This window comes from Scophthalmus maximus, chromosome 18 (assembly GCF_022379125.1).
Source record: "Scophthalmus maximus strain ysfricsl-2021 chromosome 18, ASM2237912v1, whole genome shotgun sequence".
Classification (NCBI taxonomy): Eukaryota; Metazoa; Chordata; class Actinopteri; order Pleuronectiformes; family Scophthalmidae; genus Scophthalmus; species Scophthalmus maximus.
The window spans coordinates 15,235,498-15,251,380 of record NC_061532.1 but is presented as its reverse complement, the minus strand read 5'-3'; the positions used below and the strand labels follow the sequence as shown (position 1 = coordinate 15,251,380).

The 15,883-nt window shown below is 42.3% G+C and overlaps 1 protein-coding gene and 1 long non-coding RNA gene across 2 annotated transcripts; one reads left to right on the top strand and one right to left on the bottom strand.

Moving 5' to 3' along the window:
- The first annotated feature begins 830 nt into the window (after positions 1-830).
- fntb (farnesyltransferase, CAAX box, beta) lies at positions 831-15,628 on the top strand. Its single transcript, XM_035616781.2, has 12 exons — positions 831-1,111; positions 2,267-2,331; positions 5,209-5,281; positions 6,056-6,147; positions 9,020-9,166; positions 9,830-9,913; positions 10,232-10,318; positions 10,439-10,568; positions 12,770-12,902; positions 13,692-13,803; positions 13,955-14,069; positions 15,251-15,628. The coding sequence occupies exons 1-12, from the start codon at positions 1,013-1,015 to the stop codon at positions 15,389-15,391; spliced, it is 1,278 nt and encodes a 425-aa protein (XP_035472674.1). The 5' UTR covers positions 831-1,012; the 3' UTR covers positions 15,392-15,628.
- On the bottom strand, positions 965-1,394 carry LOC118289781. The gene is made up of 2 exons (XR_004786245.1): positions 1,309-1,394; positions 965-1,175 (listed from the first exon to the last, which is right to left on the bottom strand). It is a non-coding gene; the product is annotated as an uncharacterized LOC118289781 (long non-coding RNA).
- Positions 15,629-15,883: the final 255 nt, after the last annotated feature.

The window sequence follows — 15,883 nt, the reverse complement described above, 5'->3', positions numbered from 1 at the left end:
ATTTTTTTTTAGGTTGGGATAAAGGATGATTTCAGAATATTTTTTCTAAGATATCATAATGATATTATGATAATGATGAAAAATAAATTGTTTTTAAACTCATATTTCACACCACAGTATTATCTGATCATTGCATGTACTCACTTATGTTTAGGAGTTTTTATAGTTTGATATTTATAGTTTGATGTATTTTTTATTTATATGTATTTTTTTTATATTTTATGTTATATTTTGTACATACCTATTGCTTTTTAAAAATTTCTTTCCATATTCTTCTGTCCACTTTGCTGCTGTATATCCCCAAATTTCCCCATTGTGGGACGAATAAAGGTATATCTTATCTTTTCTTGTGTTATCTCTTTTAGGACTGTCTTGTAGGAAATGTCATGTGACAAAAAATGTAATATGTATATATATACACATATATATGTATCTAGAAACGTTATGTACCATGTACTTGTGTGATGCATTGTTCAAATAATGGTTTGAATCAAATTACCACGAACTAAGTGACACACAGAGATCTAGGGTCCAGGTAGTTTTCCAGAATAGCAGATCTGGTGGTTGGAACCTGAAGGCAACATGAGTCACCTGGCAGATTTGGACCCAGGTGACATTGTTAAAGGGGAAAGTGTTTATTTTGAAGACCAAAAGGCCTCACGTCCGGTGCATTTTTGTGTGGATGTGGTTGACTTGACTTCGGGAATACGCGCGGTTGCATTGCTTTATTTTGACGTCAATATTAAAGGCCAATGACAGAGCAGGGATTCAATAAACTGTTTTGACACACACACGCGCTCACACACGCTCGCACATACAGGTAACCATATTTTATATTAGACTAAAACTGATTTAATAATCGCACTACGTTGACAGAGGGTTGGTTCCCTTGGAGACGCCTTAGCGGGTGCGCGCGCAGTTTCCGCCCACGGCAGGAAGTGAGCGGCGCAGCCCAGTGACGGTGAGCGAACAATCAAAACAAACCAAGGCGAGCTTCAGCTTCAGCTCCACGATGGACGGCCTACCGACCCCACTGCGGTGCCTCAGCGAGTGTCACCCCGCGGAGATGTTCACGGATGACGGCGTGGATACCGTGACTTCACTGGAGCAGGTGAGCTCCGTTAGCGCATGTGGCTAATGCTAGCGCCGCTAGCAAGGACTTTTCCCTCACCACCCTGGACGGGAGAGAAGAAGTGAGGCAGATGACGAGGTGTCTGTCACACACACCCACTTATCGATTTAAAACAATTCCGTATTAACTTATGAGTTGATACGTGGTTTAGGAAAACGAGTATTCGTGCGTCTCACCTCGGCGTGCTGGAGTAAGCAAGCGTGAGCTTTTTCGGTAGCTAGCATGGACCCGCTAATGGGATTAAGTTTGAATTAGCTGCTAGCAGGACAGGGAGGTGCCATGAGATGTGACCGCAGGGCCACGATATCAACACATCGTGACTAACGATCATGTCCATGCTCCATCGAGCTGCCAATTGGTTTAGGGGTTAGCTGTTTGGAAAAAAAATGGAAATGTAAAACAAATAAATTTGCTAATTATTTATTGATTTGCAAACCATAAAGATTTCACTATGATTTGCAGGGGATTTTTCTGGCCACTGATCAATCAATGAAACTGTTTGAGTTTTAATCACCATCTTATCATTTGCCTTAAACTGACTGGTCTACTTTTACAAATGCAAGTCAGTGCCTGGATGTGATCTAACAAAGTGATGGATTCTATTGATACTTTGGTGATCAATCCTAAAAATGCAGCCCAGGTAAATTGAAAGTGAGATCATTAATAAAACTCTAAGGAAGAAGTCCATTCCCCTCAAATATCTTACACCCATGACTGTTAGTTTGTGTGTGGTGAAGATTGTTCCGGGCCACAGAACTAAATCCACAGAACCCATGCAAGAATAGTTTTCCCCCTTTTCCTCACTTTAGTTTTCACCTCTCAACCTTAAAAAAACCTACCTCTATGAATTGTGGTAACCGAACGACAGCCTCACTGATGCTTCTCTTATGTCGTGTGTGTCACTAGAAGTTTTGCCAGCGCTGGGCACATTGCATAGTTTGTTGAGATTGTACGTGAAGAAAGTCAATGCAGCCACCGCTGCAAACAGACATTTTTTAATCGAATTGCATGTGTAACTGTGACTTGGAAACAGTGCGTGGTTTTTTTTTTCAGTAGCCAGATCTGACAATTTGATTATTCATCACTGGTTTATCATCTACATAATGGCTGTATTCTCCTTTTTATTTTCATCAGAAAAAGGTGGAACGCAGCATTGAAGAAGTCATCAGTGTTTACAAGCAAATACACAGCTTACCACAGTAAGTATTCACAGTGTCAACATGCTGTGGGAAATCTGTGCTGCTTCTAGCTGTCTCTTAAATAGCAAAGTCTATCAAACACAGGAAGCGTCTGAGGTCAGAGAGTTTTGTCTCAAGGTTTTGTGCTTTTCACCACGTGGTCTTAACACACTGGGATTTTCTGAATTTCTTGCTTCTTTACTGTAAAAGAATTTCAGACTTAAAGTGCCTCAGCTACGTGATAATAGAAGAGATTTTTCTGTTGTTGGGCAGTTTCATTAGGGTTTTATTTGTTTTCACATCAACACGGTGATAAATTGGTCAGATATTGTGATTCCATAGTAGTGATGATGATGATCATATATATTAAAAGAGCTGTCGTAATGTTGAAAACAGCTGTTGTGAAACATTTCCAAGAACACTGCTCATTGGCTGTTGCTCACACACACACACACACACACACACACACACACACCTGGCCACATGGAGATGTGTGATGGCTGTTACCTAGATGATGAGCTGATCAGCCCTCAGGCTTTGCTCCTGCTATCAGCTGTCATCAGTTCCCTTTTTAATGGGGTGACTCATCTCATTTCTATGACAACTGCTCGGGGCCCGAATGTCACCGTCACTGCCGACAGTCGGGAGATGTTTATTCAGTACGTAGTATGTGATATGATGTGAATATTAATGGTGTTAATCAGTAGAAGTCATGTGTTGGGGCAGTTATCATTTGGGTCAAAACACATGTTTTCAGCACACGGGAGAAAAGGTCAGCTTTCATCGTTCGGCTAGAAGTTAAAAGAAGAGGTTTTGAGATTAATTGCAGGTAATGAAATGAAGGTATCTAATCCAGGGTTTAGTTGTTTTCTGTCCCAATCTGTGTCAAGTCAAGTACGGATTTTTTAAGTCTTAAATACCCATGGAAAACGGGGCAGCGGTTCTAAGTTAAAAATAATTTAAAAGGGAAGAAACAAAGACAGTCTCTTTTGTGACCTTTTTATTAAATCTCTTGAAGTTCTTTAGGACAGAATTCTCAAATATTCTAAAGGGCAGGCACTTAATTTTTCTTGTCTTTTTTTTTCTCATATTGAAATTAATAGCAGCAACTCTGCCTTTACTCATGCGGAGGAAGGTAGCGCTTTAGTTCACCGTCGCCAATACTAAAAGAAAAGTTCCAAGAATTGGAGCCACAGCCAGGATTATAGAAATCTGTAGGTGAGAAATCAAACGTCACCAACACTCATTTATTCATAATCATTCAATGGCTTAGTTATACAAGATTTCTTTTCACAATGCCAGGAATATTGTTTAAGAAATTCCTTTAAATAAATTTTACACCCTTTATACATTCAAAGTGAGAGTGCTTTACATTTGAAGCATTAAAGCAAGAGTAAATAAATATGACAGCGTAGATGAAAATACATTGGAACAAATTAATAAAATATGAATTAATTAACAAAAAAACTGTTTAATATAAAATATGTTTAATGGATAAAACAAGTTAAGATGGGTAAACTAGCAGGACTCTGGTAAAGATGTGTTGTAAATATTTTTTAAAGCTGTCATCTGGATTATTTTGTCAAACATGGGCAGGGCATTACCACAGTTAAAGTGCATAATTCATAAAAGCAGCCTCCCTGCTTCTTCTTTTTCTTCTTTTCGTCATGGAGTGCTTTGGGCACGATCAAAAGAAAAGCTTTGTCGGATCTCTGGGCTTTCTGGTGGTTGATAGGGTATTAAAAGGTCAGAGATGCACGAGGGTGCCAAGCCATCAAGAGCTTTGCAGGTAATTAAAATCAGTTCGAAAAGACCCAGTTGACTCGGTGGAGTTCAGCCGGGACTCTCTGCTGCTTGGACTTTCTCTTTTAGTTCATTCCTCTGCTCAACTCGAGAGTGAGGGTATAGGTTTAATTTACTCGCGCACACTCGCCCTGCTGCCCCGTCCGCCCTCGGCATTTGAACAGCCGAGTCGAATGCTCGTGCGATTGACATGACCGTGGTTGTGGGCGTCCTGGCCTTTCTGTAGCCGCTTAGCGCCGGTCCCGTGCTCCCCTCTGATCGTTGTTGGGTCGCAGGATTGACGCTGTGAAACCTACGAGCAGCGACCTGTGACTAACCCCCGTGTAGGTAGAAACGCAATTACAGTCATTGTAGCGGACGCTGTGTGCAGAGGACCGGGTGGGCGGGTGTTTTGTTAGGAAGGAGGGAGTGTGTCAGCTGTCTTTGACTCACGGACACAAACACTTCTGCAGATGAGAGTTGCACTGGTGTTCCTGTGGTGCACACTGACATTGGAATGATGGAAGGCAATAGTTTCCTTATTGTTTCATACAGTCACTGCAAACACTTTTGCTTCACTTTTGTCACTTTGCCCAGGACTGTGAAGAAACAGAAGTATCTTTATAGGATATTTCTTTTCTCTTTTTACTGTTGGACACACTATATCAATGGACATAAGGCACATTCATGTACGCTGACCTTGGCTATTATACAGTATATAGCTTTTGTATTTGATTTGAATATTCTGTTGTATAGTCTTGTTAAATGAAAATTGATAAAGAAGTGAGCAGAAAATGAAAAGCATTGATTTAATAAATCAACAACAGCTTTTTCTGTTTGCTTCAAAACATAAAACTATTTTTTATTTCGTACTACCTTGAGCATTATGACTTGAAGTCACTAGTGATATGTTTAAAATAGAAAAAAAAGCATACCTCTGTGTCAACTGAGCCAACTACAATTTACCTGGGACTCGGCCAAGAATATCAAGGAGAAGAGTTGATCATCTTCTTTCTGGTGTTTCTCACATGACTGTATTGACATATTCTGTTACAGTATTACCTGCTGCATATTCCTGATTGGTCTTACTATCCTCTTTTTTTGTTGTTTCTTCAGGCCAACGTTGTTGCGGGATCAACACTACCAGTATCTCAAGAAGGGCTTACGTCATTTATCAGACGCCTACGAGGTACGGTGTCGCACTTTGACACATCCAGCAGAGTTCTCTGCCCTTCAAGCTACGTTTCTACCAGAGGTGTTAGTAATAATAACCTGTACTGAGCTGAAGGACGGTATCACTCACTGACTCTGGATAGGTCACCATTGAATTCACCTTACAAAAATTATGCCAGTAAAAAAAAAGGGGCGACCTTCCAGAGAGCGGCTCTGGAAGGTCGCCCCTTTTTGTGTGTGTGTGAACCATTCTCTATTCTCATCTGAAAGGAGAGAGTGAAAATAATTTCTCTCCCCCCCAGATTTGATTTGACTAAAAAGTGTTTTCATGGTTCTGTGACTGTGTGCTGTATTATGTTCAATGAAATTTTGCAGCAGTGCCACAAGGAAATATCTCTGAGTCATAATAATATTATGTAATGAAAACATCCCCCTCAAAAAAAAAATCACATTCTGCATTGTTTTTGCTAAAAATGCTAAACATGATCAAATATTTACCAACCATTGAAAATACATGTGATATTTTTATATTTGATAAGTGACTCCGCAGTATCATCTTCCTCCTCAGCCTCTCCTCTGTCTGACAGACTTGTTCTCCTTTGTCTCTTCCTCGAACTGACTGATGTGGCTGTGATTGGTCATGTGATGCCTATCTGATGTGATCTGTGATCTGTGTGTGTGTGTGTGTGTGTGTGTGTGTGTGTGTGTGTGTGTGTGTGTGTGTGTGTGTGTGTGTGTGTGTGTGTGTGTGTGTGTGTGTGTGTGTGTGTGTGTGTGTCTCTGTAAGTAGTGTCTGGATGCGAGCAGACCGTGGCTTTGCTTCTGGATTCTTCACAGTCTGGAGTTGCTGGAGGAGCCCATTCCCTCTGCTGTCGCCTCAGAGTGAGACACACGCACGCACGCGCGCACACAGACACACACACATGCACACACACACACGTACTCTACAACTAAACTGCTACCAAGGGGCAATAAGATGGAGCCAAATGAAGCCTGCGCATTGCCAAATATGTTTTATAATTTATAACCATTGCATATTTCTCATAATTACTAATTGCTGCTGAAAAGCACATGTGGCTTCATTGCAAAATTGTTGATAGATGATGAACAGCAGCAGCTACACCTAAACTGTCTCCAACAGAATTAGTGGTAGTTGTTGTTTATTGTGTCACGCAAATGTGTATATTACAAAGTAATGCAATCCAAAATACCCAACTCAAACTGAGACACATAAAAAAAAAAAAAAATTAATGCGTCTACAACAACACACCAGTCTAAGAGAATCAGAAACATATATAGTTTGCAAATGTTTAAGTTTCAGCCACTAAATGTAAAGTGAGGAAGACGTCGCAAACCATGCCACGAACGTACAATTTACTTGTTGTTTCCATAAGTAACAGTCACAATTAATCTTAACTTTCCTGAAACACTCCGTAATTAATAGTGATGGTTTTGATGCAAGAAGCTGTGAAATTCATATATTTTTTTCTTCAGATGCTCATGACTGATAACTGTGATTAACAGCAGTAATAAGCAGAATAAGCAGGCGTAATATTGTAGAGATGTTCATGCAGCTGAGACTTCAAACAGTGTCTCTGTCACGGCCACGGAAATGTCACTTGATTCAATTATTGCCAGTCAAAAGTAACACTCCCACGCTGCAAACCTCCGTAGTGAGTAGCGACGCCAGGCTGCCAACCCACACTCTCATTATTACTGCGAGGCCTGCCAACACACCGGCTGGCACTGCCCAGCGCCAACGTGACACCCGCGTGGCTCTCTCTCTCTCACACACACACACACACACACACACACACACACACACACACACACACACACACACACTGGCGGCCCTGTTGAAGAATTTCTAACAAAGCAACCCACAGCCGACTTTTGTATCTGCACCATGAAATGCACTTTGTTCTCAGGTCAACATTGCCACTGGGCTGGTTTTGGCCAAAGTTGATGTAGGTTTGGAATGTAATGTATGCATGCTCTCTGTTTTTATTTTAGTTTTTTCTCTCTGCGGCAGCTGTGAGATATGCTGCTCGGTGCACCGATGCTGGAAAGAAAAGAAGCAGTGGCCCTGCAGGCCTAAAGCTGCTTTTTTTGATTTTTAGTCCCAGTTACTTCTTTCAAGGAACTAAGAGGTTTCTACAGACCGTTGTTCGCGAAAGAACAGTGTAGATTTCAGTGAATCTGCCAGATGTATGTACAAGAAGCCGTTCCACTCCAGTCCACCAGGTGGCAGTAATGCTTAAGACTATATAACAACTGTCACTACATAGATTCATTAAAATAAACATGCAGTAGATTCAAATCATGCAGCTGAAAAGAGACAAACACTTGTAACAAAGCATCTTTTCATTTTTTGCGACTAAATAAAAAGATTTACTCCGAACTTAATCCAGACCCTGGACCTTGTGCTGGAATCACAGAGTTCCCGCAAAGGTTCCAATGAGTTCCTGGGGAAAGTTCCCGCAGTGGAAATGCAGCTCAAAACACAGAATTGGAGCTCTGACGATCTGACGATCCGACGAATTGAGAGTGTTGTTTGTAAGAAAAATTGGTTTAGATGAAGCTAAATTTAAAAAGCGTGGTCTATTTCAGAAACTCGTCTGCCAGTTACACACACTGTCACGTGGGATAAACCTGAAACTGAGCAGCTTCACTGGCTGGTGAGTCAGGAAAGGCCTGGTGGTGTTTTATCAGTTTTGTCTGCTAATCTGGAACCTTGAGGGCCGACGGGGCGACGACAGCAGAAGACACACCGGGTGTTGCTCTCCCGTCAGCCAAGAACAGAAATCCGAGGCTGCAGTCGCCACGGGCAGAACCAAACTGGACAGATGAAGACTGGGAAAAAAACAAATGAATCTTGATTTCTGCGGAGGCTGCAGATGGTCGGGTCAGCAGCATGGATCCATGGATCCAGCCTGCCTTGTGTCAACAGTCCACGCTGTGTAGGGAATGTTTTCTTGTCTCGCTTTGGGCCCATTAAATCCAATGGGTGATTGTTCGAAGGTCACAGACGATCTGATTTATGTTTAAATGTTTCGACACCTTCAGATATGAGTCCAGTAGAACGTTTTTGGTATGTTGTAGAACGGGATATCGGCACCATGATAAAAGTGCAGAAATGATCTCAACATGATCCCAACTGGAGTCAATGTCACGAGGAAGTGACACAGTGTCCAGAGCTGTTTCTGAGAAAGTATAGCTTTTTATCAATATGCATAGATTTCCCACAACTGGTGAACCTCATGTTATCAGTCAACTATAGGATGTAAACTGCAGATTTGTAGATTCCTTTGCTGTTGTCGTTGAATGTTAGCCAAGTTTTCCAGATTAGGCTCCGCTCCTTGCAGCTACCGTACTGGCTTGATTTCATTCATTTTTCAAAAATGTGTGTAAAATAATTTTTGCCAGATTGCTGTCCTGCATTTCTGTCATGACCTTAACTTTTTCAATTGGCATTATCACGAGGGTTGTGATAAGACACTGTCATCAGCGAACAAAGTTTTGTGAGGCACATTGTCACATGTATACAAACACGTGTTTTTGTAATAATAATTTTAAAAAAAATCATATTCATGTTGTTATACATGTTTGATGTTCACATTTTCATCCCCAAGTCACCATTGGTCAGGGTTACTTTTATTAGTGCAGCTTTAGTACTCAAATATCTCAGAAAGCCTTTATCTTATGTTTTAGTGCTGGTAAATGTTTTCATGAACCTCTGCTCTTGTCTCTCCAGTGTGTGTCAGTTCCTGGCTCGTTGTCAGAGCCCGACCGGGGGTTTTGCCGGGGGACCGGGTCAGCACGCCCACCTGGCCCCCACCTACGCTGCCGTCAACGCCCTCTGCATCATCGGCACGGACGAGGCTTACAGTGTCATCGACAGGTAACGTCCGGGGTCACACGACAGCGACACGATCTCCTGCTCGTCGGGCTCTGTGCTTCAGCGCATTCAATTTTTTTGGGCGATAACTGAGCAACCAACTGTGTAGATTAGACAATCTGCTTCCTGTTTACACCGACACGCACATGCCCAGTGTACGTGAATAAATTGAAATGAAATGAAATTTCAGGAGGGTTAGTATGGACGGAGATTATTTATGATATGAAGCTTGCCGCTCGTCTGGACGTGGATTGTTTCAGATTTAAAAAGGAAAATCCAGTTGTATGGATTTAGCCTAAATTAACCTCTTCAAGAATGTGTTTACCAAGAAACGTATACAACCATTTGTATCAGAGGAAGTGTTAACTTGACTCGTACTCCTACATTCCTCTGCATTAACATGAGTGTAACCGGCAGGTTGGAGCTTTATGAAGCAGCTCGAAACTGCACGTGCTGACTTTGCATTCGAGCTTTATTAAATTTGCAGCACTGACACAATTCCACTCGCTTCCCAAAACCCCTCCCTCGGTTTCTCCTCTGCGTTATCTCTTCCTCCTCTAACCAATATCCTCCCCTTTCCTTCTCTTGTTGTCACCGTACATCTCTTCCTCTTCTTCTTCCCAATCACCCCTCCCCCTTCTCTCTCCCTCTCTCTCTCTCCTCCAGGGAGAAGCTGCTAGATTTCCTATGGTCAGTGAAGCAGCCAGATGGCTCGTTTGTGATGCATGTCGGAGGCGAGGTTGATGTCAGGTGAGAATGAAAAACCCTCGCTACCTCCGCCGCTCCGGCCCCTGTTCTCTTCTCTCTCGTGCATTTTTTCCCAGTTTATTATCGGCTCTGTCGGCGCAACACACGAGGAATAAGGACGAAAAACATTCAGAAATGAGACATTATTTATTAAATAACAGTTTGCCCTGTTGTACAGCAGTCAAACTAGTTTTCACAGTGATTATACACATCTGTTTTAACGAGTTTGTTGCCCTTTCTTTCCCTTTGCATTATTAATTATATTTTGTTTGTCTTGGTGTTGAAAGAAAAGAGGAGAAATAACCCACATCTCTCTCTCAGGAGCGCTTATTGTGCAGCATCTGTAGCAACGCTCACAAACATCCTCACTCCGAAACTGTTCGAGGACACGACCACCTGGATCCTCAGGTACAACAAACCCCCGCGGCAGTTTTTATGAACTTGCTAAAGAGGTGTTGTTCATCCCCGTGATCCAAGAATTGCTTTACTTTATTGTGTGTTTTAGCGACGGGTCTCCTCTGTGTCCAGGTGTCAGAACTGGGAGGGCGGTCTGAGTGGAGTGCCGGGTTTGGAAGCCCACGGTGGCTACACTTTCTGCGGCACAGCCGCCCTCGTCATCCTGGGCAAAGAACATATGCTGGATCTCAAAGCCTTGCTGGTGAGCAACCCCACATGTCATCTCCCCCGCCGAGGTTATTAAACAAAGCAGAAGCATTAAAATTACATAAAAACGCCCCCCCCCTGCTCAGAGAAACCTCAGGTAGTATTTGTCCTAAAAACGAGGCACAGCAGAGCCTTTGTGCTCAGGTAACAGCCCTGTGCCAGGGCTGCTGTGGGGGACCAAGCCGAAACACATGGATGTGATATATTAAGAATACAGTGTTATGACCCGGAGCGGGATTTCATGAAGTGAAAACGACTGATAACGCGATGAGTCTCCGTGGATGTTTGTTCAGTAACATCCTCCGTCTCGTAGAGCTGCTGCTTGAGATCATTTCATTCTCATTTGTTTGTGTGCGCAGCCACCAGGGTCTTGGCACATTTTCCCATCAGTTTTACTGCACTGGCTTGTGTTGTGACTGTTGGGAAATGGTGATTTATCCCCGTGGGGAAGTTCTCTTGTCATCTGCCGGTTCCACAGTGAAGTTAGAGATCAGAGCTGGAGCCCCGGAGCTTTGGAGACGGATGCTCGTTGACACGAAGCTTAAGGTCGTCCGGAAAAAAGAGGGAGAGAGAGAGAGAGAGAGAGAGAGATAGTGACGCCTTCAGCATTTCTTAACATCTCCCACCGAAGGGAGAAACACAACTCCCTTTTCAGAGTCTGTTGGGTTTGCAGCATAGATTTTATATGAAGAGATGACGGGTCCCAAAAGTACACATCAAATAAATTTTTCCCCAATATGGTTTCTGTCATTTCAGGGAGTACAAATATAAGTTTTTCCTCTTAGTTTGGTTTTAATGAGTAATTTGATGCTATGATAATGAAGTGAAACGTCCTGATTGACAGCTGAGACTGACTTATGATTGGTCGAGTGCACGTAGCGATGGAAATAGAATAGACCACGACTGGTTTGACTCAGGAACCTGATGACATCAAAAGTGGAAACTGGCGGCGCCTATATCCTGAATGTTGGCTTTGGAAACTATCAATCAAAAACAAAAAATAATCAGCAGATTATCCACTAATGAAATAATGAAGATTGTGTAGTTCCAGCAGAATTTATTCACCTTGATCTGATAATCAAACATCACACGTCTGTCTTTACAGAGTGTCGTCTCGGATCTATATTCGCACAATCTTTTTTTCCAAGTTTCAGAGCTCCCAGCTTTATTCATTTCTTTTTTTTCGGGGAAACATTTTGTTTCCTTGAAATCAAGCGTCATGTGTTTAAGTGGGTTATGAACAGAAATGTCATTCATGAAGTCGCCCTCCAAATGCGAACATGCAAATGATATGATAACTAATAACCTGCTTATAGACGTTAGCTGCTCCATTTGACTATGGAACGGAGAAGTTGCTGTGGTGCTACATGGTCACACGCAAATACAGAGAAGCGGAAGCAATACATGTCAGTTCAGTCTCTGTTCAAATCAAATAAAGTTTGCATCAACATGCCTGAAGCATTTATGATGCAAATGCCTGTTTCGCATTTCCTCTTGCCAAAGGTTTGACTCTGACGAAGCCTAAAAACAGACGAGGATGCATATTTATGAAGTGTGTTTCGTTTATGCTGCACTTCTATCTGCCTTGTAGAAACGGGTGTTTGTAAAACTTTTTTTCCCCGAAACTCGCTGCGTCACTTCTTCTTCAGCAGACTGGGGGTCTCCATGGCAACAATACTATAAATTCCTTACTTTATCTAGAAAGAAAATGAGTGACGCTGCTGCTTTCATCCATCCCTTCTTCTTGCATATCTCTACCTCAGGTCCTGTGGGGGATTCAGCTGTGGTGTAAAAAAAAATAAAATAAAGAAGTAATTTCTTGGTCACTGAGTTCAGGGTGGATGTGATTATACTGGAAGTGACAAGAGGATCAGAGTTGAACATCCTCATAGATGTGTTACAACTTACTGTGGGTTTTTATTATCTTTTGCACCTGATTGGTTTGTAGACGGGCGAGCGTCTGACGTCGGTGTGTTGTCCATGCGGCGGGTACAGTAATAGTGTTTTGGTTTCAATGGAGAAAATTAAAGGAACCGGGTTCAATCTCGTTGCCACTGTCATTATGATATTACTACAACCAGCATACATACATAATGAACCATGGTTCAGTGTGATTCAGACAGAGACCAGCTCTGGACGAAAAAGTCCCATGGTGAAAAGTGTCTTAACAGTGTGTGTGTTGTGTCTCTCCCTCAGCGGTGGGTGGTCAGCAGACAGATGCGGTTCGAGGGCGGCTTCCAGGGCCGCTGCAACAAGCTGGTGGACGGCTGCTACTCTTTCTGGCAGGCGGGACTCCTGCCGCTGCTCCACAGAGCCTTATTCAAAGAAGGTACCGTATCTCCTGCCCCATCGCCGAGGCCAGACGCGGGAGGAAGGAAAAAAATAAAATACTGAGAAGCTTTGTGATTGTGATCAGTTAAATCACTTTCTACTTCATAACCACATTATCGAGCAAATCATTACTGATTTATTTCTCCCCCTGAGGAGTCGAATCAACATCAGTTGAAAACCGCATCACCCCAGACTGAGAGTTTTCTCCTCAGACGCTGCAAAATCAGCAATTAACCGTAAAACAAAAACCTCCTTGTAAGTCGTAATCGTGAATAATAAAGTTGATAAAAAAAACTGCATGGATATACAGTGTTCATGTTCAGTACAGATGCCTCACAGCAGTGTGTGTCTGTTACACTGAATATGAATAAGTGGTATTCAGCCCTGATATTAATAAAGATGAAGAGAATGAATATCGGCGTACAATTTTCATCTTTGCCAGTTTATTACACCCTCAAAAACATATCCCATTGAACCTGCATTTTATAATCACGCGCTGATCATCACGATTTGCCGTCAACATGGTTATCATGTAGCTCGCTGCTCAAAAAATTGCATCTTTTGGTGAAAAAGAGAAAATTGGGGAAAGATTACAAATAAGTAGCTGAGGCACAGAATGTTTTTGCTTGAAATGGCCATTTTTCATCCCTTTGATAAAAATCTAAACCAACACCCACAGATCCTCTGCTTCCGTTGAATCGTTTTTATTTCTTCATTTTGTGTTTAGAGACAAAAACCTGAGCCATAAATGTCCAGATTTACTCTCCTGACTTTTGTGTGTGTGCAGGAGAGTCGGAGCTGAGTCGGCAGCGGTGGATGTTCGAGCAGCGAGCCTTGCAGGAGTACATCCTCCTCTGCTGTCAGAACCCCACAGGGGGCCTGCTGGATAAGCCCGGCAAGTCAGTAGCCCACACCATCTGGACACACACACACACACACACATTCTGCTGTTAAATATTAATCACGTGGTTTAACTCGGGACGTATCATTCAAATGTTCACCATCTTGCATCGTGTGTGTGTGTGTGTGTGTGTGTGTGTGTGTGTCCAGATCCAGAGATTTCTACCACACGTGTTACTGCCTGAGCGGCCTCTCCATCGCACAGCACTTTGGAAACATGGACCTCCACCATGAGCTGATCCTCGGCAAGGAGGAGAACAGATTGGTGAGGAGGGGGGGGGATAACTGAGGGGCGGATTCATTCAGAAATATTTTAGTATTATTTTTAGTAAAAACAAACGAGACCCAGGTAACTGCTCAAGATTTCTCCAGTCTTTTAAATCTCCAAATTTCAGCGTCGGTATTGGCTCAGAAAAGATTAATCTGAGCCAATTAATTCGATTTTTACTGATGATTTAATGTTTGAGTCTGCATCATTAATGAGTCTGCAAAAAGTCTCCTCAGCAGCCGTGGCGTTAATCTCTAAACTGTTGGCTAAATATTTGCCGACAGCAGCCTGTCGACATTTGCCGTGCATTTACTTTATTTCCTGATCCGATTTCATTGGACGCCGATCTTTTTTACATTGGGTGGGGTTCAAATCGAAATAAGACAAATGACACGTGGTAACATCTGAAGATGTGAACAGCAGCAGCGGTGGTGTTGGTTTTATTTTCCTGTTTCCTGTTGCATTACTGGCACTTGACAGTTGGTGACAGTAAAGTCTGCCCCCCCGCCCCATGCATGTATATGAATGTCGGCTCTCAGATCGTAACACAGCCGCCACATCAGCGCAGACATTATTCTGAAAAGCAGAAGCCAGAATATCTTTCGTTCTTTTTTTTTATGCATGTTTAGTTTTAAACCTGCTGCGTATGGACGAAATATCATGTTCATGTGCAGCCAATACAAATTGTGATACCCTGTGGACTGGTACTACTGCAACTACCAAAAAAAAGCCAAAAGATATTTTTCATCACACAGCTGTTGTAGTGAATCACTTTGTTTCACGTGTTCTCGATTTAGTCCACCAATATTCTTCTTCTGTATCTTTTTGTTGAGACTTAAAGTCTTAAATATTGTTTCTGAGACAAGTCTGTAGCTTCCATATATGCAGATAGGTGATTAAAAAAAAATTAAATATTATAAATTCAATTTTTCTGGGTATTCAAGTTTCACATACAACAAATAACATTGTGTCATATAAGAAACCGATTCTTTAGTTTCGACCTCACAGCACTGATAGGGAGTATCTACTACACTGTCACGACATGTGTACGTAATAGTGAAACTATAATTAAACTCACACCACATTAGATAAGTGGTTGGGGAATTAGTCCAGTTTAGCCACATGTAATGTGACTAATGTCGTGTTATCTTTTGTTTTGTTTCCTTCTTCTGCTTCAGGCTCCAACTCATCCAGTTTACAACATTTGTCCGGACAAGGTGTCTCAGGCGCTGCAGCACTTTCACCGGCTCCCTGTCCCCGGGGACGACAGGCAGCCGGACATCGCCTCCGCCTATGGACCAGCTGACCGTCAGTCATAGTCGGTGGAGTCGTCACCGCACGTCAACGGACTCGGCAACAGCAACCAGCCCGAGGTGGACGAGCCCCGGAAGTGGAGCCTCGGGAGAAACGAGGAGTTTGTCCAAAATAAAAGCTCCGCTGTCGTACGTGTGTGGGAAGCTTTTACATACAGCTGATTTATTATTTGTTTGTTTGCGACGCCTATTGTTTTCATTCTCTGAAACGACAGACGTTAATAAACTTTATATAGCACTTGTCATAATGGTGTGATGAAATGCTTTATAACTAATTAGAATCAAATTAGAACAAATTAGAACCTGTAAAATCTGAACTGTCAATACAGTATCATTTTCCTGTTAAACCATGAATGGAATAAAAGCCTCGGCGTCTAGTTGCCTCTGGAAGAGTTTACATTCTAGTTTAAAAAAAAATATTGTTTGGGTTTCAGTTCAAGATTTGTATTTAGTTTCCTTTAACCAACAAAACCAAATCAAAGATTTACCGTCTTTCAT